Source organism: Phyllobates terribilis, unplaced genomic scaffold (genome assembly GCF_046119375.1).
Source record: "Phyllobates terribilis strain yellow unplaced genomic scaffold, ASM4611937v1 Scaffold_9__5_contigs__length_417890890, whole genome shotgun sequence".
NCBI lineage: Eukaryota > Metazoa > Chordata > Amphibia > Anura > Dendrobatidae > Phyllobates > Phyllobates terribilis.
In genome coordinates this window covers 20587569-20612984 of record NW_027362769.1, presented here as the reverse complement: position 1 = coordinate 20612984, position 25416 = coordinate 20587569, and the positions used below count along the sequence as shown (strand labels likewise).

General features: G+C 46.6%; 1 protein-coding gene across 1 annotated transcript in view; it reads right to left on the bottom strand.

Annotated features, from left to right (window-relative positions):
* The window catches only part of CUNH2orf80 (chromosome unknown C2orf80 homolog), a 394484-nt gene that overhangs the window by 129296 nt on the left and 239772 nt on the right, over nucleotides 1-25416 (bottom strand). Inside the window, exon 6 of the mRNA XM_073645572.1 lies at nucleotides 21932-22009. Within this exon, the coding sequence (XP_073501673.1) occupies nucleotides 21932-22009 (78 nt within the window). The remainder of the gene's footprint in view (nucleotides 1-21931; nucleotides 22010-25416) is intronic.

Below are 25416 nucleotides of genomic sequence, written 5' to 3'. Positions count from 1 at the left end.
AAGATGTCTACTTCTTTTCGTGGACAATGTGATACGATCCTTTTCTTACGGACACGCTCATCGCTACAAATTCCAGATGAGGCACAAAAACAGCAGGTGCTTCAACGGATATCAAGTGCTCCTTCAAGTGGGCTCTCCTCCACCTCAACTTCAACATCACAAATACTCCAGTCCTCAGAGGTGTCACCCCAATCGCACTTGCTTCCTCACAGCTCCCAAGTCTCCAGCTGCCCGTCTGAGTATGGGGTAACACAGATGGTTGAGTCTGCACAGCTGTTTACTCATACTATAGCCTGGAAACGGAGGTCTGCTCCAGAGCTTCTGTTAATCCAGACGAGGAAATGATCTGCACTGATGCCCAGAATCTTTATAAGTCGGATCCAGGACCAGATGAAGAAGGTTCTGAGCATAATGTAGACCCTCGTTCCCAAACTGTAACTCCTGTTGGTGGAGACAATGATGAAGACGATGATGAGACTCAAATACCTGATTGGAGCGACAACTTGACTTTTCGGTCAGGGCAGGAAGAGGTTGGCTCTGAGGACGACGGGTGTGAGAACACACAGGGTGATGATGACGAGGTTGGAGATCCCACTTACTGTCAACCCACAGTCAGCCAGTCGATGAGGTCAGTAGAGGAGGTGGAGGAGGATGTGACTAGCCCAGGGGATGGGGATGTCTCGATACCCGGGCCTTTGCCTGGCCTTGGGGATGTCGCGGTGGTCGGCTCCCTGGCCTGTACCCTGGGGTCACTCTTTAAAAGGGTGGATAATTGTTAATTTTATAAGCGTTCGTAACGTCACCTGTGGTATCTGGTGAGAAGCACCAGCGCTGCAGCAGTCCACTGAGGCCGGTGATAAGGCAGCTCGATGGTCTAGCTCCACACAGGTGGAGCTAGGTCTCAGGGCAGAGTATTCAGGGGGAATGCAGGACAGGCGAGACCCAGCTGAGCAGAGCAAGAACGGGAATGGACACGGTAGTCACTTCAGTACCTTTTACTGGTGGAAATTCAGGCACATCCCGGAGCACTGTAGGGTGAAGGGTGCATATCAGGATCCTACCCAATGAGCGGGTGTAGGGCCTCCTGTTTCTTGCCTCTGCGTAGTAAGTTTCTGACGTGCCTGGAGCTAGGCCTAATTTTGTCTCTGTCCTGCGCTGGCTGACCTTGTGGTAGGGCCTTCTCTTGGATTTCACGCTCCCAGTATGCGGGGCCTAAGCGTCTCCTGGCTCTGTTACGTATCAGCACCTTAGCGATCCTCGGACTTGTAGTTCTCCAGGGATTCCGGTTATGCCTTACTGGGTCATAGAGATCCCGGTAAGCTCAGATCCGGTGTCCGGTAAATGCTTCGGGGTGAGCTGGTTAAGCTCCTCTGCCCCTTATGTACTAACTCGCCACTCGCCTTCGGCCTACTCGGGCCCTCACTAGGCTATACACACTAACGGCAGCTTGCCGCGCTTCACCGATCTTATGGCGCCGGCACACCTTAAGCTCTATCTGGGCTCCCTGAATTTAGCTAGCAGGAGCCTCGTGCTCCACTGCTGAACTATTAACTGAGTTCTCTAGACTAGACTGAGCTCCACTGCAGACTGACCTCTCTTAGGCTTCTCTACTGCAGGAACTCTTCAGAGGAACTGAACTGCCTACCTCCACCTTCCCTATTTATATCCCTAACGGGCTCCCTCTGCTGGTCTGAGGTGGAAGGTGGAGATGTGTGAATGTTTATGGGGGCTCTTGTGGAGGATTCCATCAATGCACTCTTCTAGGATCTGCGATATCAAGCGCAGCGGGGCGTCACAGATGCTATTGACGATGAGGTTAGGTTGCGCCTTCCTGGACAGAGACGGAGTACTGGAAGCACGTCAACAACTGCATCCTCAACCACAACTCTGCCTCTGACCACAAGTCGTAGTGGCTCTTCAGGTCGCATGGGCTCTAAGCCTTGCATAGCCTGGGCATTTTTTCAGATCGATAAGGATGACCCAACTCGTGTTATCTGTAATATTTGTCACCAAAAGCTAAGTAGAGGCCAAAAAATCCATAGTTTGAGTACTTCATGCATGTACCGTCACATGGATATGAAGCATAAGTTGCAGTGAGAAGCTCACTGTGCTACAATGCGGCCTAGCGGGCCGGGCCAACCACCGTCTGCCCCATCTTGTGCATCCGCAGCCTCTTCATCCTCTGTGACTGGGGGGACAGCAGTCACACATGTTTTTGGACGCAGACCTGCCACCTCTTTACCCGCAACAGCCAGTGTGATTGGCAGGTCGTCAGTTCATTGGGAAGTGGAATCACCTGCTGGTGTTGAGCGCTCTCCGACATCGAGAGCACCACCTTTGGATCAAGGCAACCTAACATGTCCACCTGCATCTTCCTCACAGACCGGCAGTTTGCCGGGGACACCCTACTCAACCCCGTCTAAGCACAACAGCCAGCCCTCGGTCCCTCAGATGTGGAAAAGTAAAAGACCATTTCCTCCTAGCCATGACAAAGCTAAGAGGTTGAATTTCACCATCTGCAAGCTGTTCGCTACAGAAATGCTGCCTTTCCGCCTGGAGGACACAGAGGATTTTCGAGACCTTATGTCCGTCGCAGTGCCCCAGTACCAAATGCCCAGTCGGCACTACTTCTCAAAGAAAGGTGTGCCTGCGCTCCACCAGCATGTCGCACACAACATCACCGCTTCTTTGAGAAACTCTGTGTGTGACAGGGTGTATTTCACCACAGACACTTGGACGAGTAGGCATTGACAGGGGCGTTACATGTCGCTGACTGGGCACTGGGTAGCTATGGTGACAGCAGGACAAGGGGCTGCTGTCCAAGTCTTACCGTCCCCACGAGTTGTGCGTCAATCCTCTTTATCTCGAAGTTCCTCCACTGCTTCTGCCTCCTCAACCTCCTCTCGGTCCTCCACCTGCACCCAAAGCCTGTCTGGTAATGCCACCTGCTTTCTAACTGAGCAGAAGGAATCCTGCACACCTCCTTACTATGCTGGCAGCAGGGCTCAACGGCAACAGTGTTTACTTTGAAATGTCTGGGAAATGTGAGTCACACAGCTGAGGAGTTGTGGTCAGCTCTGAAGACCCAGTTTCATGAATGGTTGTCACCACTGGACCTGCAACCAGGGAAGGCCGTGTGCGACAATGCTGCAAACCTGGGTGCGGCCATTCGCCGGGGCAATGTCACACATGTGCCTTGTATGGCTCACGTGTTGAACCTGGTTGTCCAGCAATTTTTAGCCCACTATCTCGGACTAGATGGCCTTCTGCAGAGGGCACGGTCGCTGTGTGCTCACTTCCGCCATTCGCATCCCGCAGCTCAACGACTTACATCTCTACAGAAGTCGTTGGGCCTGCCAGTTCACTGGCTGAAATGCGATGTGCCGACACGGTGGAATTCAACTCTGCACATGTTGCAGCGACTGTGGCAGCACCGACAAGCCCTGGTGCAATACGTTCTGACGTATAGCCTGAGCCAACGAGATCCAGAGGTGGGGCAAATCACGCTGCAGGAGTGGTCTCAGATCAAGGACCTATGAAGTTGACGCGCTCTGTGGGCCGTGGGGTACGCGGAGCCGGGCCGGTAGACTCTGGGGGTTGTATTCACTGTGGCGGTGACCCGGTCCGTGACCCAGGGCGGTCAATCCAAGGGTAATTTGTATATATGGGTTTTATAATGTCCGACTACGCCACCTGTGGAGTGCGGCCAAAGGGGCCGCCGCTGCGGAACAGTCCTCTGAAGCTGGTGGTTTTGCAGCAATGGTATTATTACTCCCCACAGGAAGAGTGTAGCTTCAGGGCAGTGTGGGTGGATGATGGTGGTTGTAGTGCAGGGAGTCAGTAATGAACACAGAGTCCATGTGATGCAGTCCCAAGATCTTTACTCACAGTTCTTGCAGTCCAGATTACAGGTACCAGAGCAATCTCCCCCGTCGTGCTGTGCGTACTCAATGAGGGGCTCAGTCCACCCCCAGATAGCTCCGGAGTACTTAGCAGGACCCCCTTCTGTGTGTCCTTTCTCTGGCCTTCTCCCTGCACCTCACACCCAGTGACACTTCTATCCGGTATCCTCGGGCCTTGGCGGGCGACGTGTGTTCCGTCCCCTGGGTCCTATGTGGCTACCTTCTTAGTGAGACTGGTGTGGACTTTGGCCTGCAGTTCATGAAATGCTGCAGCCTCCGGTTTCTAGTTGAGCCTTGCTGTTTCTCCGCTAGTTGAGGGACCGGTTCCCCTTATCTGGCCTGACCCCTATACCTCCTGGTAGCAGCGGGAGTACGGGTGGTCTTCTGCACGGCCCGTACCCCTAGGGTCCCTTCGGTTCCTGGAGCCTCTCTGCTCCCACTCCTCTCTTCTCTCCTTCAGTCCTGGGCCTCCAAGGCTAGGCCCGCCTCCGGAGCAGAGCTCATGCAGAGCCTCTGCTCCTGTCACTTTTCCTCCTCTGACTGGCTTGCTCTTTCTAAGATGGCTTCCTATTTATACTCTCCCTGTCATGTGCTCCCCTAAGCTGCTCCCCTAAGCACCCACTGCATAGGACCCTCCCGCCAGCTAGGGACCTGGGACTGTGCTCTCCCTTAGGAGCAATCTCGCCCTACCCCCACTGCGGGTATGTGTTGGATGCAGGTGTTAGGGTCCCGAGCCATACGCCTTCCTTACCTGAAGGTGAGATACCACACCTCTGGGTGAGATGCAGTAACTCTGTGGTGACTGAACCCTCAGGGGCGCCACACACCCTTCTGCACAGTTTTGAAATGGCGACGAAGATGTTTAGTGCTGACGACAATGCCATTATCAGCATGATTATTCCGGTGATTTACATGCTGGAGCACACATTAAACAGAATTCAGAGTCAGGTGGTGGGACAAGAGGAGGTGGAGGAAGTAGAGGAGGAGTCGTATGCGGAAGGGATAACATCTCCAAGGTTCAGACAGTCGGCAGCACCAAGGCGGCAGGCATGGGAGGGTGGGGGAGAGGGATTAACCAGGGCGCATGGTAGCAGCCAAACTGTTGAGGAAGGTGCAGGAGCCGAGGAAGAAGTGGAGGACGAACTGGCGATGGGCATGGAAGACTCATCAGATGAGGGAGACCTTGATCACATTTCTGTTGTGCGAGGTTGGGGGGAGAGGGCAGAGGAAGGAAGCATGATTCTTACCTCGCTACCAACACAACAAGGACTTGGTCCTCCTGGATGCGCAAGACACATGAGTGCCTTCTTGCTGCACTACCTGCAACATGACCCTCGGATTGTCAGAATTCGAAGTAATCCCGACTACTGGGTTGCCACACTCTTAGATCCCCGGTACAAAAGTAAATTTGCCAAAATAATTCCTGCCATAAAAAGGGATTTAAGCATGCAGGAGTATCTGCAGACGCTGTTGCAGAATTTTACATGTGCTTTTCCACAAAACACCAGTGGTGCACATAGTGAATCTCACAGTTCTAACTTGCCAACCGTGGGACTGTCGAGTCTTCATCACTCAAACCGTAACAGTAACACAGTATCTGCTGGTAACAGCAATTTTGTGGAATCGTTTCACCACTTTTTTAGACCATCCTTTGCAAGGCCACAGGAGACAAGAAGTCTGACACATAGTCAACGCCTAGAGAGGATGGTACAGGAGTATCTCCAAGTGAACATCGAAGCCATGACTGTGTCACTGGACCCTTGCTCATTTTGGGATTCCAATCTGGAAAAATGGCCGGAGCTCGCCACTCACGCCTTGGAGATCTTGTCATGCCCTGCAGCCAGAGTTCTCTCTGAACATGTGTTCAGCGCTGCTGGTGGTGTGCTGACAGATAAGCGCACGCGGCTGTCCACTGAGAATGTAGACAGACTCACGTTCATAAAGATGAACAAATCATGGATTCGCAAGGACTTTTCTACCTCTGTGTCATCCTGGGGAGACTAAAAGCTTGAGGATTTGGTAAAATCACCTCACCAACCGTTTTAAGCAACTGTGGGGCAATTGATGCCACTTAACCCTAGAATGCATGACCATAAAAATCTACACTTTCACATACCTGGGGCCTTTTAGGCCCGTGTGCAAATAACATGGAATAACTCAAACTCAAATGACAAACAACTATATACATGAAGAATACCTAGAGTTTCAAAATTCTGACTAAAGTAATCTTACAGAAAATAGAAAACAATTAACAGGGCGGGCCTGCGAGGCCCCAGGTATGCGTTCTAGGGTTAAGTGGTGTCTGTGCCACAATTTTGGGAAAAAATGGAGACTCTTTTGGGAGTCCCCTTGCTGTGTCTTACGTGACGTTGGCATCGTCAATTCCAGGTGGGTTGGGTCGCTCCCCCCTCTTTTCAACTGTAAGAAACTACATACACTATGGCTTGGGGTAACACAGATGGTTGAGTCTGAAGAGCTGTTTACTCAGAGATCTGTTCCAAAGCTTCAGTGTCTGCTAGTCAGCGTAGAATTTTTAACTGCATCTAGCCTAGGCAATACTTTGGGCATAGTAGCCCAGCTGCGAAGCAAGCTGCACCGCCTGTGTATCTAATAAGAATTTTTAAATGCATCTAGCCTAGGCAGACTGTGGGGACCCCTGACCAAACCCAGACGCTCAGCCTCCCTACCGCCCCCCTTTCCTTGACAATACAATAATGTAACTCTTACATCTGGATGGGTGAGGATCGGTCACAGCTTTATTAACTCTTTATACTCATTCCATTAGAAAGGCATTTTTTTTCTAAAATAATTCAGCTTGTTGCAGCATGCCCTGGGTCTCCACTCTGGCAAGTTGGCCAACAAGTGTAACTCTCCAACATGTCCTTTCTATTTCCAGGCCACGGAGGATCCTGCGTACTCGTATGCAGGACTCTGATCCCCACCCATCACTCTTAACGCTTGTTCCACTCCGTCCTGGAGTCGTGACAGGAATATGTCCAGTCCAATATCCATTAAGTGAACACCGTCGGGCCGTATGAAGCCTGCTTTATCTCCTTCCAGTTGTCGGTGTCGTATCACTACACCGCCTCTGTCTCTTCTAAATTTTGCCATCCGAATATTTATTACCCGCCTTCTCCGTTCGATGGCCGTGATGTCTCGCGCACCTTGCCATACCGCTATCGGCACAATCTCTGACCATACTATAGCTAGTTTTGTGAAAAATTCTCTGAAGCGCTCAGTGTCTAGTTTCATTATTGCCATTAGTTATGCGCTCTTGTGATGATCTAGGTTGTTTCCCCCGGCCTGTATAACTAAGATGACCAGACCTCTTGCCTCTCTCCCTACCTTGATTACCTCCATTAGTACCTGTGGCCATAGCAGGCCTCTAATACCTCTCCAGTTGAAATATGTGTTATGAAACTCTAATTTCCTCCCGCCTGGGTGGACTTTCGCCCTTTTTTCTGCCCAATATATATACGAGTGGCCTATCACCCACACTGTTGGCTTAGCGTCACCTGTAAAAGAAACAAACCACGTTAGGATAACAAGTCCGGTCTTATCTATATCGCCAAACACGTGGATCGCCATCTCCCTATCCTCTGAACTTCCGTTTCTGACAGTCCTGCTCTTGCTGCTTCCGTGGCCGCGCCTATGCGGAATGAGTGTGTCCCGTAATCTTTGGGGTGGTTCTCTGCCGATGTTATGCATTTATTAAATATAGCTTGGAACTGGTATCTTGATAATGGCGTTCCATCAATGTGTGATAGGAAGAAATTACTTTGTGATCTGATGGTTAGATATGTTTTTACTATTGTTACCCGACTCAGTGTACCGTTTGTGGGTTGTAGAAGTACTCAAGTGACCCTGCCCGCTGGAACCGTTTTTGATTGGCGTATGCGTAGACGTATTGCATTATTGGCTATGACTACGTCCTGGTGTAATAAGCCTCCACTGGTGGTAATTTTGGATTGAGGGACTAATTCGCTTATGCATAGCGCCCCGAAGAAGGCGATCACAAATGCAGTAGACAGTAGTGTTGCTTCAAATTGTGAGTGTCATGTTAATGGTGTTAGGGACATGATGTGAGAAATCAGTTTTAGTGACACGGGACGGGACGTCTACACTCCAGACTTGGCTGACCCCTTTTCCATCCTTTTATGGATTGTCTGATGATGAATCTTTGTCACATCTCCCCAATTCAGTAGTTGGAAGTGAAATGCTACTCCGGTCAGACACCGCTGCGCTGATGCCCCTGATATGCCCCTCATCATTAGCTGGTGGAGAAATTCTATGGTGACTTGTGATCTGGCTTGTTCACATTGGTCAACCCGTCTGCCTGCTACTAGTCGTGTCCACTCTTCCCATGCCTAACCATATGCTTGCCACATCGACGGGGCAACTGACGCTCTGATTAATGGCATCAACTATTCGCCACTAGATCCCATAGGGAGGGTGGGCAACTGTTGCCCGATGGGTGGGCGTTGGGGAAGAGCTCTGTGAAAATCTGCCAATTGAATTGTTATAAAGCGTTAGCAGCAGCTTCAGACCCCTCAACATAGTGGCTAGCGCGGACCCATACATTGTGTTCTAGGCACAGGAATGCTAGCCGGCGTAGTAGGCCTAGCACTGGGAGAGACGATGATGCCATCTTATTAATGCAATGCGCTAGGCTGGTGTTTTTTGTTATGAAAAGTATATTTTTGTTAGCCAGGCGCGCGCCCCATATTTCTATTGCTACCACTATTGGGAAGAAAAATTATTTTCAGGGCTAGATGCAGCTAAAAATTATTATTAATTTCAAAGCTGGTGGAGCTTGGTATAGATGGCCTAATACAATGAGTACCACACACTGCTACAAGCCCAAATATTTTTTCAGAGCTAGATGCAGATAAAAATTATTTTTAATTTGCAACCTGGTGGAGGTTAGTATAGATGGACTAATAGACCAAGTCCCACACACTGCTAGAAACCGAAATATTTTTTCCGAGCTAGATGCAGAAAAAAATTATATTGAATTTGCAACCTGATGGAGGTCAGCATAGATGGACTAATAGAACAAGTCCCACACACTGCTAGAAGCCTAAATATTTTTTCAGAGCTAGATGCAGAAAAAAATTATATTGAATTTGCAACCTGATGGAGGTCAGTATAGATGGACTAATAGAACAAGTCCCACACACTGCTAGAAGCTGAAATATTTTTTCAGAGCTAGATGCAGAAAAAAATTATATTGAATTTGCAACCTGATGGAGGTCAGTATAGATGGACTAATAGAACAAGCCCCACACACTGCTAGAAGCTGAAATATTTTTTCAGAGCTAGATGCAGAAAAAAATTATATTGAATTTGCAACCTGATGGAGGTCAGTATAGATGGACTAATAGAAAAAGTCCCACACACTGCTAGAAGCCTAAATATTTTTTCAGAGCTCGATGCAGAAAAATATTATATTGAATTTGCAACCTGGTGGAGGTTAGTATAGATGGACTAATAGAATGATGCTATGCCCAAAAGGTTTTACTTCACTAGGTGCAGTAAAAAAATTGTATTCTATACACAGGTGGTGTAGCTTGCAACACAGATAGTCTACTCCACTGACTAACACACTCTGCAATAGGCCAAAAAGGATTTGCTTTGCTAGATTTAGCCAAATGCTGGGAAAAAAACTTGCACAGCACTGGCACAGACCTGCCTGGCAAAAAGTGATAGGAACTGATGTAACCTAGCCCTGAAAAGGACTGCAATTACAATTAGTCTTTACTCCCAACCTATCTATTTAAGAACACAGACCTGCCTGATAAAAGTCGTAGGAAATGCTGTAACCTAGTCCTTAAAAGGACTGCAATCACAACTCTTCCCTACTCCCAAGCTATCTGTAGATTTGTGCGAAAATTGGCTTGAAATGAACAAAGTATAGCACACACAGCAACAGCGGTGCCGTCAAACACGCAGCTGCAGCAGTGAGAAAATGGTGGCGACGGGGAAAATGGCTGGGTCTTATAGGGCAAGGACATGTGACATACACTGCCAATGACACATGCCCTTGCTTGTGTGAATAAAAGCAGTTCGCTCCGTGTTTGCGCTGCTGATAGGCTGACAGACTGCACCTCCCCCACTGTAAATGTGGGAAAGAGAAAAAAAAATGGAGATCTTCATTGTTCCTGCAGAGATCCATCCCCTGCCCCTCCCCCTGCCCCGCTGTACACTCAAACTGAGAATTAACATTTAATTTTCTGCATTACTGAGAAAAAATCCAGTTATGATTTTGGTGCACGAACAGTTATCGAACATAACCTCGAACAGCCGAATTTTTTTCAAATCGTTCATGTTCGCCGAACGGCTCGAACACCGCCCAAAACAGCTAGAATTTGAGATTGGCGAACAGTTCGAGTCGAACACCGCTCATCTCTAGTTACAACCATGCTAAAGAAACCATGGCACATTTCAGCTTTTAATTCTTTAGTGCTGATATTCTTCTTCATACAAGGGTTAGCATGATAAAATCTAAATTTGTTCTGTTACTACCGTGCTACAGAAACTAGGTCACTTCGGAGCTTATAATTGTTTTGCGCTGAGGTTCTTCTGTATCTAGGACTCCACAGTAAAAAATCTATTTTTTTTCTGTTACTACCATGCTACAGAAGCTAGGCCACATTTCAGCTTTTAATTATTTTGTGCTAGCATTGTGCTACAGCCAGGAGTCCACATTTCAGAATATAAATTGGTTGTGCTAATAGCGTGGTCTTAAAAACATGCCATATTTCAGCATTGGACAGGGCTTGGAGCAGCATTTCTAGCTTAAACTTTGATCAGTAACTGGTGGATGAGTGACAGGTGTAGGCCTGGTGCTTTAAGAGCTCTGCCAAATTCAGGCAACACACATGAAGGAGACCCAACTTGGAGACCAAACATTTCCAATAATTATGGGCAGATACCACTAAAGTGGCATCAATTTCTATTTATTTATTTTACTCACTTATATAGTGCCAAGAATTCCACAGCGCTTTACAGACATTATCAATTTCCCCATAGTAGAAATAGTATAATGGGGCTCTGACACCCCTTACACTACAGGCAACCCATCAGATGGAGGCCCAACTTGGAGTCTCCACATTTCAAAAATTTTTTAGTAACATTAGTTTGTAGTGGGGCTCTCTTAGTGCTCACCCCTCCCGCTCCCTACCTAGGGGCTAGCCTCATTGTCAGCTAGGGCCAGGTTTCCTGCTTGGCGACAGGTGCAGAACCTATTTAGTGTCCATAGGGGAGTCAGGGTTTGACGTTAGATCTGTTTAGGGGTCTCCACTCTCCCTTTCCCTAGATGTAGGGCACCCTTCCCTCTTTCCGTCATTATACACTGGGTTCTCCCCATACCTAACGTGACATTATCACCAGCCTGTTGAAAAAAAAACTGACTTTCAGGGGTTTTTTTGTTGTTTTTTGTGTTGTTATGGATCCCATTTCAGTGCTGGCGGAGCAGCTTCGGAGTTTATCACTGGAGGTATCTGACCTTCGATCAGCTGTTCATCAGCAACAGCAGCGGCCACAGACTCCTAATGTTGGGGACTCTGCGGGTAGGCAGGTCCAGCTTGAGCCCATAATTGCCCTCCCAGACAGGTTTTGAGGAGGTAGAGACAAATGTTTTGTGTTTAAAGAAGCTTGTAAATTATACATTAAGCTTCGACTTTACTCTTCTGGAAATGAGGAGCAGCTAGTGGGGATTGTGATTTCACTGTTACAAGGAGATCCCCAATCATGGGCTTTCTTTTTGCCACAGGGCTCTGCTTGACTCCAATCGGTTGAAGGATTTTTCAGGGCTCTGGCCCTCGTCTATGATGATCCTGACCGAATCTCCTTGGCTGAATCCAGACTGCGTCACATTCAGCAGGGAGATCAGTCAGCGGAAACTTATAGTTCTGAATTTTGTTGGTGGGCAACCGATACCAAGTGGAATGACCCGATCCTTAGAAGCAAATTTTGTCAGGGTCTTTCAGAAAGATTGAAGGATGCCTTGGCAGTTTACAAAACCCCTGGGTCATTGGAAGCTGCCATGTCATTGGCTATACACGTAGATAGACGCTTTCAGGATAAGAGGGTGATGCCACCTACTCTGGAGCCACTTTTTCGGGGCAACACCCAATTGTGGGGCGGTCTGGGGGTGAACCTGTACTTATGAATTTGGAGGAACCCATGCAGTTAGGGGGAGCTACTGTGTTGCATATTTCCCCTGAAGTCGGCAAAAGAAAGTAGGTGTGGTTTTTTTGGGTAAAAAGGGACATTTTATTGGGGTCTGTCCTTCGGTTCCTAAGCAAAAAGGAACATCTGGAACTCAATTGACCCTTGGTAGTGTGGGTTGGATAATCAGGGGATGTGTTTTGCAGCTTTCAGTTTGTCCTGACGGCAAAAGTGGTGCTAGAGAGCAGGACTGAGAAAATTTCTGTATTTTTAGACAGTGGAGCTGGAGTTAGCATGTTTGATGCTGTGTTTGTGAGAACTCATGGGCTTACTTGCAGTACATTAACTAAGCCCATCCCCATTTATGCCATCGACTCAGCGCCACTTGCTCAGAGATGTCTGACACAAATTGTACATGATATAAGACTGAGGGTGGAGCCCTTTCATTATGAAGTAATTTCTTGTTATGTCCTGCAGGGCCTTCCCACTCCTGTTGTGCTGGGTCTACTCTGGTTTGTGAAACAATCCGGTGTAATGGGGAGATTACTGTCATGAAAACTGATTAAGCACTTCTCTTTCTGCAGTCTCTATGGAGACCTTACCTGTATTTCTGTCTGTTTTTGAGGATGTATTTTCTGAGAAGGGGCATTAGGATTTTCCTTCTCATTGTGCGTATGAATGTCCCATTAATCTGATTCCTGGAGCTAACCACCCAAGTCCAGACTGTATAATCATTCTGGTCCTGAGAGACAAGCCATGAAAGATTTCATTGCTGAGAGTCTGGAGAAGGGACATATCAGACCCTCATCTTCACCCATGGTGGCAGGGTTCTTCTTCATTGAGAAGATGGGGTTCTTTGTTCCTGTTTAGATTTCTGGGAATTTAATCAAATTAACATCTGAGATCCATATCCTCCTCCTCTGATTCTGGATTTATTCAACCAGATTGGGGGAGCTAAAGTGTTCTCCAAGTTGGATTTAAGGGGAGCCTACAATCTGGTTAGAATCAGAGAAGGGGATGAATGGAAAATGGCTTTTAATACCCCTAAGGGGCACTTTGAGAGTCTGGTTATGCCTTTTGGTCTTACCAATGCAACTGCGGTTTTCCAGCATTTTGTAAACTATATTTTCCACCATTTAGTGGGCAGGTTTGTGGTGGTCCATTTGGATGATATTTTGATTTGCTCACTTCATTTAGAGACACATCAGGATTATGTTAAACATTTTAAGAGATAACAAACTTTATGCCAAACTGGAGAAATGTGTTCTCGCTGTCCATGAGGCACAATTTTTGGGGTATCTGTTGTCACTGTCGGGTTTTCGGATAAATCCAGAGAAGATCCGTGCTATACTTGATTGGGATCGTCTTGAGAACTTAAAAGCATTGCATCGTTTTCTGCGGTTTACTAATTTTTACCAGAAATTTATCCCAAATTATTCAGTAATAGTGAAACCCCTCCCTGACATTACAAAAAAGGGGTCGGATTTTTCTAATTGGTCGAATACCCCTCAGCAGGCTTTTTCCTCTTAAAAGAGATGTATTGCCATGGCACCTATACTCAGTTAACCCGATGTATCTCAACCTTTCCAGTTTGAAGTTGATGCATCGGAGGTGGGGCTGTGTTATCTCAGGGTCTGTCCCCTGGTAAATGGTGTCCATGCACTTTCTTTTCCAAGAAGCCATCTTCGGACGAGAGAAATGATGACGTGGGTAATAGGGAGCTTTTGGCGATTAAATTGGCTTTCGAGGAATGGCGACATTGGTTGGAGGGGGCAGTCCATCCTATTACTGTTATCAAGAACCATGAGAACCTGTCATATCTCCAGTCTGCTAAGCGTCTCAACCCTAGGCAGGCTAGATGGTCTTTGTTTTTCACTAGGTTCAATTTTGTTGTCACTTTCCGTCCAGGGGTTAAAAACATCAAGGCTGATGCGTTGTCCCAGAGCTTCCCTGGTGGTAGTGACAATGAGAACCCTGTCCTTATTTTGCAGAAGGGGGTGGTCATTTTGGCCTAGTACCCTAACTTGGAAGGGGTGGTATTGGAGGCTCAGGGAGACGCCGCTGTCTCCTGTCCTTCAGGGAGGTTGTTTGTGCCAACTAATCTGCACAGTAAAGTAATTAGGGAACATCACAACTCTGTACTTGCTGGTCATCCAGGTAGTAAGGCAACTGTGGACCTCCTATCCTGTCATTTTGGTGGCCAAGGTTGCGTCAGGATGTGGTTAACCATGAGTCTGCTTGCCGTATTTGTGTGCATTCTAAAGCATTGTATACTCGTCCGTCTGGTTCTCTTCTGCCGCTGCCTATTCCTCGTAGACCATGGACACACTTCTCCATAGATTTTATTACTGACCTACCAACATCTGCAGGAAAGACTATGGTTTTGGTGTTTGTGGATAGGTTCAGTAAGATGGTACATTTCATCACATTACCGGCACTTCCAAATCCTAAGACTCTGGCTCAGGTATTCATTAATGAGATTGTGGAGCTTCACGGGGTTCCTTCCGATGTGATGTCAGATCAGGGGACCCAGTTGGTTTCTAAATTCTGGAAGGCTTTTTGTACTCGACTGAGGGTGCAGTTGTCTTTTTCTTCTACCTTTCATGCTCAGTTGAATGGACAGACTGAGCGCATAAATCAAAATTTGGAGACTTACCTTAGGTATTTTGTCTCCAACAACCAGGAGGATTGGGCATCTTACTTACCATTAGCCGAGTTTACTATATACAATCGTCACCAAGAGTCTACTGGCAGGTCACCTTTCTTTGGTGCATACAGTTTTCATCCGCAGTTTTGTACCATTAGTGTTGGAGGAGTTTCGGGTGTTCCTAAGGTGGAGCGTTTTGCTTCGTCACTCTCTTCTGTGTGGCGGGGGTTCACAATTATTAGAAAATCATGGGAGACAGATACAAACGTATGGCTGACAGGAAACGATCGCTAAGTCCGGACCTGAGTGTGAATGACTTTGTTTGGTTGTCTCCTTGAAAGGCCATCTGGCAAAACGGCGTTGGAGGTGTTGGAGCCCTGACTACATGGTATTTATTCATCTATTCATTCTTTTGTCTGTATGTTTACATCTGTTTTTATCTGATATTTATATTTATAGCCCTTCTATTTATTATATATTTATTTGGTACTTACCACTTATTTACATATATATTATATTACTTGGTTGTTGCTATGTATATTGTTATGCCATTTGTGCAATGTGATACATACTTAAATATGTTTTTGTAGTAAGGTGTACACTATACCCCATTATTATTGTTAGGGGAAAGTAATTGTTTTTCCCTGAGGTATCTCCTATTTATTTTTCAATTTTTTTAGTTTTTCTTAATCATGTATTAATAAAATTAATATTTTTAAAAATATGGTGTTCGTCTATATTTTTGAGTAGGTTCTACCAGGAATATCAAGTTGAAGGTTCCTTCCTGGAAGCTGGGACCTAGATTTATTGAGCCCTATAAAATAACCGCCAACATTAACTCAGCAGCATTTTGTCTGAAGTTACCTCAGGCTCTTAGGATCCAAAATGTGTTTCACAGGTCTCTGCTCAAGAAGTTTGTGGTACCTCTTGAGTCCTTCCCTTACCGCCGCCCTCAATCATGGTTGATGGCAATTTAGAGTCCCAAATATCGAAGATTGTGGATTCTTGTCTTCAACGTCGTTCCCTTTAGTACTTGGTGCACTAGAGGGGTTACGGTCCAGAGGAAAGGATGTGGGTTTCAGCATCGGAGGTGAATTCTCCTAGGTTGGTTCGTTCATTCCATGTCTCTCATCCAGATAAACCTGGTCCTGAGTGTCCGGAGACCACTCGTAGAAGGGAGTGGGTACTGTCACGGGTGTGTCAGGATTGACAGACAGTCATAAAGTGTCCGGCTGTAGAAGGTCTCTGCGTTTGGCCTTACAAACATCTCCCTGATCCTTTTATTATTCCTGTCTCTTTAGGACCCAGCGGTGATCTTCACCTTGCTTGGGGATTATACCTTTCCCTTTAGACCCCTGTTAGAACCCTGTGGTATCCTCACTTTTCTCCTGTTAATCAGCACTTCCTGTCTGTGTCCTTAAATACACTCAGGTCCGCAGAGAGTTGCTGGTGATAGCGTGTTATACCTATTCAGGCCTGGGATTCTAGTATTCGGCTAGAATTACCTTGGAGTTCCTTTGTGGATTGTTGCCGTGCTTTCTCCGGTGTCATCTTGGAGCTAAGTGTATTCCCCTGTCTGTTTAACCTGTGTGTACTTTAGTTTGTAGTGGGGCTGAATTAGTGCTCGCCCTTCCCGCTACCTACAGAGGGCCTAGTCTCATTGTCAGCTAGGGCCAGGTTTCCTGCTCGGCGTTAGGTGCAGAACTTATTTAGGGTCTATAGGGGAGTCAGGGTTTGACGTTAGATCTGTTTAGGGGTCTCCACTCTCCCTTTCCCTAGTTGTAGGGCACCCTCCCCTTTTCCCGTTGTTATACGCTGGGTTCTCCCCATACCTAGCGTGACACACGACAGAGGTATCACAGACTGCAATTACGCAGCACACTAAAAAGTACACCATCGCCTAGTCTTTCCAGTCTGTGACTGGGGTGCAAAAGTCATTGGAGATCTATGACTTGTTCATCTTGATGAAACTAGGTGGTCTACACTTACAGGGGAAAACCAGATGTGCTTATCCATGAAGACACCAGCAGCACCGAAGACACATTCTGAGAGAACGCTGGCTGCCACCCATGACAAAACTTCTAAGGCGTGTCAGGTGAGCTCAGGCCACTCTTCAATTTTTGCAGGCCAAAATTCAAAAGGGTCCAAACTCTACCAAAGGCATTGTTATTGAGCTTGAGATACTCCTGCACCATCTTCTCCAGTCATTCACTATGTGTCAGACTTGTTCTCTGTTCTTATTGAGAGACACAAAAACATAATGAAAGCTGACACATCTACACGGACGGAGACCGGGTGTGTGCCACTGCTAGGAAACCATTCCAAGAAACATGGAACCAATGAAAAACTGGAGTTTTAGAGGTTTAGAAATAAAATCCAAAAACTTTATTAAATACATACAAATTGATTAAAAAGTACAAAAAAGTAACAGACGTGTGTAGTAGGATAAGGACAGGTAATGACAAGGAGCAGCCAGGGAGCCAATAAACCAGGGAGCTTAAATATACCTAGTAGGAATTTGCAGGGATTAAGGGATGGCCACAAATGAAAGTAAACTCAGGGATTACTAGGTGGCTACAGAAAACCCCATAACGCAGTGAGTGGTAAAGCAACATAAGTAATAGTATGCAGAGGAAAAAGTAGCACAAAATAACTAGAAGAAAGCCTGAGAAAATATGGCTTAAAAGTTGTGAACCCTAATATGCCCATCAATGTTCAAAGGCTTACCCGGGGGAGGATTGACACCCAATGGATAACAAATTAGGCCTGTGTCGCTTCCCAACGCGCGTTTTGCATGAAGCGTATCTGGCTTTTTTAAGGGAAGATATTACCATTGTGCTGCAAGGACCTTCAAACAGCCAGGTAACAAGTCACAAGGTGCACCAAGTGGTATAGTTACATCCAAAGGCTCCCTGATTCATTGGCGCCCTGGCTGCTACTTGTCATTACCTATTCTTGTCCTCCTACACATGTCTGTTACTTACTTTTTTTGTACTTCTTAATCAATTTGTATGCATTCAGTAAAGTTTTTGCATTTTCATTATAAACCTCTAAAACTCCAGTTTTTCATTGGTACCTTGCACTCTGCAGGTGCATGGTCTGGTCTTAAAAAGGAGTAGAAACGACTCGCAGAATTTTTTTTTTTACATTTTATTTTACTCATATAGCGCCATTAATTCCACAGCGATTTACAGACATTTACAGACATTAGTGGCACTGTCCCCATTGTGGCTCACAATCTAAATTTCCTATCAGTATGTCTTTGGAGTGTGGGAAGAAAAAGAAGTACCCTGAGGAAACCCTCGCAGACACGGGAAGAACATACAAACTCCTTGCAAATGTTGTCCTTGGTGGGGTTGGAATGCAGGACCCCAGAGCTGCAAGGCTGGTAATGTTTTTGCATTGACAACGCAACGTTCTCGGGGTTGGAAGTCTATAAGCATGTTTTGATATTTCAGCATGGGCACATCCCTTTCCAGGGGATGGAAGCATATGGCAAAATGTACTCTTGTACCGTGGATCGAATAGAGTGGCAACCCAGTAGCCAGCATTATTTCTAATCCTAACAATACGGGCAACAATCATGTTCAGATAGTGCTGCAAGAAGGCCACCATGGGTCGGTCTCTTTCATGAGGTCCAAGTCATAGTGTGTTGGTGGCGGGATAATCCTCAAGCTTGCTTCCTCCATCGACTCACGGGTTGCAAATGGCGAAAGTGAGCACACAGCAACCATGGTTTCTGCAGCAGTGGTTTGCGGGGCCCTCTAGTCTGCATTTTAGCACAGTGACAGGTTGAAGAGGTGGGTTAGGGTTGGGATGAAGACTGTGGTAAGGTTTGGAATGAGGTGGGACGGGATTGGGGATTGGATCAAGTTCACAGGTGGTCACACATCCTAGACTAACGCATGTTGAGCGCGCATGTGCCAGTTCTTGCATGTAGTAGTCAAATTATTGCAATTTTTGCCTCTACTGTCATTTTTAACAAAGTTGGCAAATAATGTGAGTTATATCATCCTTTAAGGTATCCAAAAAGACCCAGGCTAGGCAACCATTGCCACCCCTGCGAACTGCAGACCTGTGACCACTGCTGGCCACAGCCAGAGTTGTTGCTGAGGGTGCAGTGCTTGTTGTGGTTGCATCACTCCATGTCTGTGCGGGAAGGCGCAACGTAGCATCCTTGTCTTTCTCCTCCTCCACTTCCTCTGCTGAGCTACTCAGTTGCATGCCTCCGGGTTCACGCCAAGTGGGATCTACAACCTCTTTGTCATCCTCTCTGTTCTCCCACTCCTCACCCAGAGAGTCACCTCCTCCTCTTCCTACTCTGAAAGCACAGTACAGTCTACATGCGCCTCAAGTATCTGAGTCTCATCAGGATCACCTCCACCCCCAGGGGTTAACGTCTGGTGACAAGGGTCTGGATTCTGCTGGACCCTACTTTGTCTGGCCCCAGATCAAACTGAAAAAAAATTTGGGCATCGCTGCACATGCTATTCTCCTCTTGAGTCTGTGAATCTTTGGAGCAGATGTCTGATGGCTCGGAATAGAATGTGTGAACAGCTCTGCAGACTAGCCCATCTATGGTTCCCCTCAGTCATTTGGGTGGTTGGAGAGTTGTGACATGGGGGGGAACAAGGGTAATTGGGGTGCCACCTCTGAGGACTGTACTGTGTGTGAGAGGCCACTTGATGCAGTGCTTGCCATCAACTGGTGCACATGCTCTTTCTTGCCCGCTTCTACAAGGCGTACTGCTGTGCGGCTACCAAAGAAAAAAAGTGGAGTAGCCCGTCCAGTAACAGATGTTGTCAACATTCTGTGCAATTGCTCACTGCAGCAAAACAAACCTAGTTCTCATCTCTCATATCATCTCTGTCTCACAACCCTAAACAGCTATTCCATACAATTCTCTCCTCTGTCCACCAGCTCCCCTCCCTCTCCTCTCATCTCAGCTGAACATTTTGCCTCATACTTAAAGCAGAAGATTGACAATGTAAGGCAAAGCTTTTGCTTAAGGTCCCCACAGCCCCTCCTCATAACTACTCAACTCTCCTCCTCCAAAAACCAGCTTCTCTGCCATCATGGAAGATGAACTTTTCTCTTTACTCCCCAAATCACATCTCACCACCTGTGAACTTGACCCAATCCCGTCCCACCTCATTCCAAACCTTACCACAGTCTTCATCCCAGCCCTAACCCACCTCTTGAACCTGTCACTAACAACTGGTGTCTGCGCCTCATGCTTCAAACATACCTCGATCACACCCATCCTCAAAAATCCCTCCCTTGACCCATCCTCTGTGTCCAGCTATCGCCCCATATCACTTCTCCCCTATACCTCAAAACTACTGGAACAACACGTCCATTTTGAACTGTCCTCCCGCCTCTCCTCCTGGTCCGTCTATGACCGCTTACAATCTGGCTTCCGACCACACCATTCCACTAAAACTGCCCTGTCTAAAGTCCCCAATGACCTACTAACCACGAAATTCTAGCAACACTAGTTTGTCCTCCTCCTGGACCTGGCATCTGCCTTCTACACAGTGGACCATTCCACTACAGACTCTCTGATCTCTTGGAATTACAGCCTTGGCCCTTTATTGGATCTCCTCATACCTAACAGACAGGACATTCAATGTCTCCCACTCACACACCACCTCCTCACCTCGACCCCTATGTGTCCGTGTCCCCCAAGGTTCAGTTCTAGGACCCCTGCTCTTCTCCATCTGCACCTTCGGCCTGGGACAGCTCATAGAGTCTCACGGCTTTTAGTATCACCTCTATGCTGATGACATACAGATCTACCTCTCTGGACCTGCTATCACCTCCATACTAACCAGAATCCCACAATGTCTGTCCACTATTTCATCTTTCTTCTCTGCTAGATTTCTAAAACCTAACAAGGATAAAACCAAATTAATCATCTTTCCACCATCTCATTCAACCCCCCAACTGACCTATCCATCAAAGTCAAAGGCTGCCCACTCTTCCCAGTCCCGCAAGCTTGACTCTGATCTCTCCTTCAAACCTGAGATCCAAGTCCTTTCCACTTCCTGCCGACTCCAACTCCAAAACATCTCCGGGATCCGTACATTCCTCAACCATGAATCTGCAAAAACATCAGTGCATGCCCTCATCATCTCTCGCCTCGACTACTGCAACCTCCTGCTCTGTGGCCTCCCTTCTAACACTCTTGCACCCCTCCAATCTATTCTAAACTCTGCTGGCTGACTAATCCACCTGTCACCCGCTATCCTCCTGCTTCTCCCCTCTGTCAATCCCTACACTGGCTCCCCGTTGCTCAGAGTCTTCAGTCCAAAACCCTAACTTTGGCATACAAAGCCATCCAAAACCTGTCTTCTGCATACATTTTTGACTAGTCTCCCGGTATTTACCTGTACGCAACCTCTGATCCTCACAAGACATCTTTCTCTATTTCACTCTTATGTCCTCTTCCCACAATCACATACAAAATTTCTCCAGTGCATCTCTCCTACTCTAGAACTCTCTACCTCAACATATCAGACTCTCGCCTACCGTGGAAACCTTCGAAGGAACCTGAAAACCTACCTTTTCTGACAAGCATACAACCTGCAGTAATCCTCGCTTCACTTGACCAGCTCTACCCTTGCCTACTGTATCCTCACTCATCCCTCGCGGGCAGGCACCTCTCTCCTCCTGTACCAGTCAGTGACTCTTTTTTGTTCTAGATTATTGTACTTGATGTTTGCTATCTATACCCCTTTTCCACGCCATGGAATAAATGGCGCTATAATAAACAATAATTATACTATTTGTACTGTGGGTCAATTGATGCCACTTTTCCTTATGTCTGCCCCTAATTTGAGCTGTTTTGGCAGCTTTTGGGCCCCTTTGAAGGTGTTGTGTATGCGTTTGGTTTTGCCTCCCATTGAATACAATGGGATTCAGTATGTTCGACAAACCGTTCAGCGGAAACATTCGGTGAACATCGGGAAGTTTGCCCAGCAGAAACGGATTGAACCTTGAGAGGTTCACTCATTTCTAGTGTTGAGGTCAAACTTCTAAGTCTAAGACAGTTAAAACTTGTTGGATATGTGTCCTTTTTTTAACCTATGTAACTATGCAACTAATTGGCTGCCTTAGACAATTCCTTTGTAGGTTATTTGAGAACACAGATCACTTAAGTAGATATATAGAACATATAAAATAATCTTCAGAGCTCTGTAAATCCTACCTTGGATGAGTTGTGTAGTCGTGCTGTTAAATGTTTATTTCCATATATTTCAAATACCGCTTCAACTGGAAAGCTATTCTGTAATAGAATTAGTCATATAACACAATAGTAAAATTAATAACTTTCAGAATAAAACCATGCTACTAAGTGATAAGTGAACAAAGAACCTAGTAATTAATCTTAAAGTAAGAGAAAATTGAGAAAATCTGATAAAGCGACATCCATTTAAAGAATTGATAGGTTTCAGACCAAGAAACTATCAAGTGGATTGTCTCATCTTCTTTTCTTCAGGAGCACACTGCCTATCTTCCCTCAACTTCCTGGTTTCCAGGGGCAGTGCACTTCTGAAGACTGGCTGCTCAGCCCAGCAGCAAGGTTGCACAATTGTTAAGGTGCTTTCACACTGCGTTCTGGCACCATTTATTGGTCCCATCAACAGGGCCGCCATCAAGGCATTACTGTCCTTACTGCCGTATGGGGCCCGGTGATCAGAGAGACTCGCATCCAGTCAGGCCCCCCCCCCACTCGTGTGCTTCTGTTCACCTGGTCCCAAGATGTAATAGAGTTCTGTGCGCCGGGGTGCCGCCTTCGGCGGCGCACACCTCAGCGCTAGGAGCTTTCACCCAGAGCTCCACGGCCGTCAAAGCTGAACGGCTGCACAGCTACAGCTCCCTCTGGACTTCTGGTCAGGTGATGGTGTGTACGTGATGACATCAATGCATACACGCGCCAGTGGCGGTTGCCAGGACACCAGGAGCCAAGCTGCGTCTGCAGGGGATTGTCAGTGAGAAAAGTATGAAAAAACATTCTTTTTTTTCTTTATAAAATTAATTAAATGGGTGAGGGGATAGGGACTGCAAATGATGAAGTGAGAAGGGGAGGGGGCCTGCACATGATGAAGCGAGAAGGGGAGGGGGCCTGCACATGATGAAGTGAGAAGGGGAGGGGGCCTGCACATGATGAAATGAGAAGGGGAGGGGGCCTGCACAAGATGAAGTGAGAAGGGGATTGGAAATGATGAAGTGAGAAGGCGAGGGGGCCTGCAAATGATGAAGTGAGAAGGGGAGGGGACCTGCAGATGATCAAGTGAGAGGGCTAGGGGGAGTGCAAATGATAAAGGGGAGGTAAATTTCAAATGATGAAGGGGGAGGGGGACTGCAAATGATAAAGTGGAGGGAGACTGCAAATGATGAAGGGATAGGGGGACTACAAATGATGAAGTAAGAGGAGGGACTGCAAATGATGAAGTGGGAGGGGAACTGCAAATGATGAAGGGGGAGGAAGACTGCAAATGATGAAGGGGAGGGGGGCTGCAAATTATGAAGTAAGAGGGGGAGGGAGACTGCAAATGATAAAGGGGAGGGAGACTGCAAATGATGAAGGGGTAGAGGAACTGCAAATGATGAAGTAAGAGGGGGAAGGGGACTGCAAATGATGAAGTGAGGGGGGCGAGGGTCCGCAAATGATGAATTGAGTGGGGGGAGGGGAGAGCAAATAATGATGAATTTTGAGGGGGGGGACAGTAAATGACGATGAATTGAGGATGGGGGACAACAAATGATGATTTTTTGGGATGGGCAGCAAATAATGATAAATTGAGGGTGGGGTAGAGTAAATGATATATTGAATGTGGAGGAGAGTAGTTGATATGATCATGACATAATGAATTTTGGCGGAGGGAGCATGTAAATAGAATGATTTGGGGGAGCGGGAGGTACAGAGTGGGGATGCTGGAGTGTGACTGGTATTGAATTGGGGGAAAGTGTACAAGTGTTAGTTAATTTATATATTTATTGGGTGGGAAAAGTGGCTATTTACAGTTAGTAGGGGTGCAGTAGTGGATTACAATTTATATTTGGAATGATGGGTTGCATAATAACTAACTATATATTAAAGGGGTTGTCCACTACTTTTACATTGATGCCCTATCCGTAGGATAGAGCATCAATGTATAATCGGCCGGGGTCCTGCACGCGGCACCCCCGCCGAGCAGCTGTTATCGGTGCCGGCTGCGGCTGCCGCTGGCCGGAAGTCCTTACTTGCGGGGCTCAGCCATCAAGTTGTAGTGGCTGCTGCGGTGTATTGCACATTCGCCTCCTATTCAGTTGAATGGGAGGCGGATATGCAGTACACCATGGCGGCCACTACAGATGGATGGCCAAGCTCCGCAGGCAAGCACTTTGGAGCCGCCGCCGGCACCAATAACGGCTGATCAGCCGGGCTGCCGCGTGTGGGACCCTGGCCAATCATACATTGATGCCCTATCCAACGGATAGGGCATCAATGTAAAAGTAGTGGACAACTTCTTTAATGGTGTGTGCACGTCTGTATTCAGCCGTGTAGTGTAGATGTTAAGGAATGTGCTCTAGATAACTGTTATTTTCTGCAGATATGAGTCCTGGCTGGGAGAAGTGTTGGCGGTCTGCACTGGATGAAGAAAAGCGAAGATGAATATCTTCAACTAGAGATGTCACTGGTGAGTTAGTGAGTTATCTGTACACTTACACTATATAGTATAAACAGAGCTTCTATGTATAATGTCACCGGTGATCCCTGTATTACCTGTACGCTGACACTATATACAGAACTTCTGTGTACAATATCACCGGTGATCCATGTGACCTGTACACTGACACTGTATACAGAGCTCCTGTGTGTAATGTCACTGGTGATCACTGTATTACCTGTACACTATATACAGAGCTCCTGTGTATAATGTCTTTGTTTTTCACTGTATTACCTCTACACTGACACCATATACAGAGCTCCTGTGTATAATGTTACCGGTGATCCCTGTATTACCTGTACACTGACACTATCTCCAGAGCTCCTGTGTACAACCCCTGGCAAAAATTATGGCATCACCGGGCTCTGAGGATGTTCATTCAGTTGTTTAATGTTGTTGAAAAAAAGCAGATCACAGACATGGCACAAAACTAAAGTCATTTCAAATGGCAACTTTAGGGCTTTAAGAAACACTGAAAGAAATCAAGATTAAAAATGTGGTACTCAGTAAGGATAATTTTTTTCAGACCAAGCAGAGGGAAAAAATTATGGAATCACTCAATTCTGAGGAAAAAATTATGGAATCACCCTGTAAATTTTCATTTCCAAAACTAACACCTGCATCAAATTAGATCTGCTCGTTAGTCTGCATCTAAAAAGGAGTGACCACAACTTGGAGAGCTGTTGCACCAAGTGCACTGACATGAATCATGGCTCCAACACGAGAGATGTCAATTGAAACAAAGGAGAGGATTATCAAACTCTTAAAAGAAGGTAAATCATCATGCAATGTTGCAAAAGATGTTGGTTGTTCACAGTCAGCTGTGTCTAAAATCTGGACCAAATACAAACAACATGGGAAGGTTGTTAAAGGCAAACATACTGGTAGGCCAAGGAAGACATCAAAGCTTCAAGACCGGAAAAGTAATATGTCTCCAAAACAGGAAATGCATAACAAAACAAATGAGGAATGAATGGGA